Source organism: Aplysia californica, unplaced genomic scaffold, assembly GCF_000002075.1.
Source record: "Aplysia californica isolate F4 #8 unplaced genomic scaffold, AplCal3.0 scaffold00790, whole genome shotgun sequence".
NCBI classification, from domain to species: Eukaryota; Metazoa; Mollusca; class Gastropoda; order Aplysiida; family Aplysiidae; genus Aplysia; species Aplysia californica.
In genome coordinates this window covers 224,000-227,473 of record NW_004798060.1, presented here as the reverse complement: position 1 = coordinate 227,473, position 3,474 = coordinate 224,000, and the positions used below count along the sequence as shown (strand labels likewise).

Genomic DNA, 3,474 nt, shown 5'->3' with positions numbered 1-3,474 from the left:
AGATAGATAGATAGATAGATAGATAGATAGATAGATAGATAGATAGATAGATAGAAAGTTGATACAAGGAAGACGTTTGATAAAAATCAGTTCAGGCAATCAAAATTGATCTGCAACATAACCAGAATGGCTTTTAGTTGGACGAATTATAATATGTGAGACGTGCTGACGAAATGAGTTACTTCTCGCAATCCAGAAATGGAGATATTGGCCAAAAATCAACATTAGGGTCAAATTTGTAGATTTTTATATTGATGCCATTTTCTTTAAGTATAACATGCCTCTTATTATTTCATACATATAAATTGTAAAGACTTCACCTCTAAGCTTGATGTATCTATTTCCATGGGTCTCGAATCCAAGAAGTAACTCATTTTGTTAGCACGCTTCACATATAGCCATACTAAGTAACACAGAAATGTTTCAACCACTGTCGTAACTTGTCCCCAGGTTGGTTCCCAGGCCCTGTCATTTTCGGTGCGATCACGGACAGCACATGCCTTCTTTGGAAAACGACCTGCTCCGGTGCGTTCGGCGCATGCGCACTCTACGACATTGACGTCATGAGGTACCGGTATCACGGGATGCAGATGGGTCTCCGAGCCGTCACAATCTCCCTGCAAACGATAGCGCTTCTGTACGCCACCTTCTCCAAAAAGGTTGTGTTCCAGCCTCATACAGACGAAACGACAACGGTCGGTGTTGACAGCGGTCATGTGATGACAGAAAGCCACAAGGCTGGACAGATTACCAGTTTGAACACGACAGACAAAGAGATGAAAGCTTGAAACTGTCGTGTTGTGAGTCGTTCACGGCTTTGAAAAACAATCCCCTGAAGCTTTCGTCTTGTAAGATGTTGACAGCTTTGAGGAAAACCTTTAAAAGTTGGGGGGTGAAACTTAAACTTGCCCACCCCCTGTTCTCCCCCTTTCACCCCCGTACTCCATCCCATGCGGAGCTTCCTCGGCCTGGTGAACAAATCAGGGGTTTCTATTCTCCATGGGGTCAGGCTGGGATTGCAGTGACGTCTTACCAGAACGACCCATTTAAGAATCGGGGTCCATATAATCCTTTATCACATTAAGGTTTGACCCTCGCCAATTTTTTTCCTATTTTTTTAAGACATCGAGAAAGAAATCCTTGATTCGATTCTGTGGTCTAGTGGTTAGGCTCTCGGATTCTCCGCCGTAAGGTCACGAGTTTATACCCAGTCAGGAGTCCGACGTTGTATATTAGGAAAGGGGAGAATTAGTTAACTGGTTAAAGACAGCGAAAGGTTTTACCAGCTTGTTAGTGTTTTAGCGCGTGTAATCCACAGCTTGCACTGTATACGTCCCCCAAATCCGAGAATGCTTCTTAGTTGTGTTCTAGGGTCTGCTGCGGAAATAATGTATCGTTGTCAAGCGCATAGAGCACGCTGCAGTGCTCAAATATGCGTTACATAAACGCAATTAATGTAATTTCTTATTTTATAAATATTTAGACATGCACGGGTGTCTTGGGGGTCATACCCATGAGCTAAATCCCGTTTATTTTAATGTGAGATTGAACACCTAAATCGAAAATGAATCTCTACGTCCAAGAAAGCTGTTACGCTTTTCTACACAATGCCCATGACTGTACTCCACATGTAGAGTTAAATTCGCTAAAATGTGATACAATTTGTCTAAAATTTCACCTTAAACATAATATGGAACGTTTGAAACAATATCTCCTCTCCTTATAACCCTATTGGGCTCGTAAAAATAAAAATGCCAGTCCGAGGGGTTCGAGACTCAGCTTGGACCGATTTTGTGTTCTTGGAAAAGGGCATTTTAAACGAATTTTCCCATTTGGTTGGGTTTTATGAAAGGTGAACGTTAAATTCAGAGGCCCCGCCTCCTGAAGAACCTTTCAGCAATGGAAAGAACTGACCTACTTTTGCAATTTTTAACAGGCCTACTTTAGCCAAAACGCTAGCATTATGGCGGTATAATGAGAGATATCTTGCGATGTCTCTTGCATGACCATTTTATAAAAAGCGCAATCAATACTCCTTTAAACATTTCTACTATTGTTACCAAAAACGTTGTTGATTAGTAGAATTGATCTTTCAACAGTTCTCGTCACCAACGACGTTTTTTTTTACAATGATTTTGTAAATCAGTGCAGTATCAGTAACTATTCCATTTCTGAAGCCAGCAACCTTCTTAAACATGTTGATTTGAAGAAATAACTCTTTCTTCTTTTATTGCCTACGATTTTGCCGACAACGACTTTGTTAACAAATTTGTTGACCAGTAGAATTAACCCCTCCACTTCCATCGTCAATGTCTTTGTTGAAAACGACTTTGTTGACAACGAATTTATTGACAACGAATTTATTGACAACGAATTTATTGACAAAGATTTTGCTGACATAGCGCCCACTAATTCGTTACCCTCCCTTTCCAGTTCCCAAAGGTAACTTTATTTAAAATGGCAACTGACCCTGCTGATCATAATGTTACTAATTATTATTGTCATTACCAAAGATTATTTTGCTTAAAATAGCGACTTAGCCTGCTAATCATGTTACTAAATATTGTTTTCTAATAATCGTGATATACATTCCATAATTAGAATTTGCCTTGTCTGTATGTAAATAATGAAAAACACGAAATGGAAAACGTTCGTCGTAATGTCAATGTTTTAGATTGTCGCAACGCAGTATGACTGTTCAACGTGAGATGTTACAAATTCCCGTTCTCCCTTTTTTTCTTTTTTTTTTTTGTCTTGTACCCTTTTCTGACCAACCGGTGGGTGCTCGATTAGCTCAGTTGGTAGCATGCGCAACTACCGAGCTGATGACCCCGGTTCTAATCCCAGACAGGGCGTTCTTAAACTCAGGTTGTTTTGTGGAGTTTTCAAAGCTCCCAATCTATTTAACTCGGTCCTATCGGAGACGGACGTTAAATTCGGAGGTTCCACCTCTAAGATAACAAAGTAACGTTGATAGAGGCGGTAAATCAGTGACCCTTACTTACATTCTCTTTTTTTTAGGCATAACGCTCACAATGCCTCCCCAGTAATTCACTTACTATATCGTTCATTATCAATTTAACATTTCTGTTCCCCAAAAGCGATGACCTGTTTTTGTACAATTGTGAGCATTTTTATCGTGTGTTGAGGCGTGTATGTGGGTGTGTGTATGGGGTGGGGGGGCTGAGGGGTGGGGGTGGCAGAAGGCCGTGGCTAGGTGTGTAAGTGTGTAAGTGTGTATCTGAGAAGGTGTGTATGCGTTTGGAAGAGGGGATTTTAGAGAGTTATTTGTACGTGTGTGAGAGACAGAGACGGGGTGGAAGAGGGTGTGGGTCTGTATACTGACGGTAAGTACACATTTGAGTGTAATGTGTGTACATGTGTGTGCATTTGTGTGTTAATGTGAATTTGTGTGTGTTTGTGTGAGCATCCGTCTGTGTCTGTATGTATATATATATGTATATATGTATATAT

General features: G+C 40.5%; 1 protein-coding gene across 1 annotated transcript in view; it reads left to right on the top strand.

Annotated features, from left to right (window-relative positions):
* LOC101861469 (solute carrier organic anion transporter family member 2A1) overlaps nucleotides 1-2,119 on the top strand; it is a gene marked incomplete in the record, with an annotated part of 26,597 nt that extends 24,478 nt beyond the window's left edge. Inside the window, 1 exon segment of the mRNA XM_035972674.1 lies at nucleotides 451-2,119. Coding sequence (XP_035828567.1) covers nucleotides 451-788 — 338 coding nt within the window.
* Nucleotides 2,120-3,474: the final 1,355 nt, after the last annotated feature.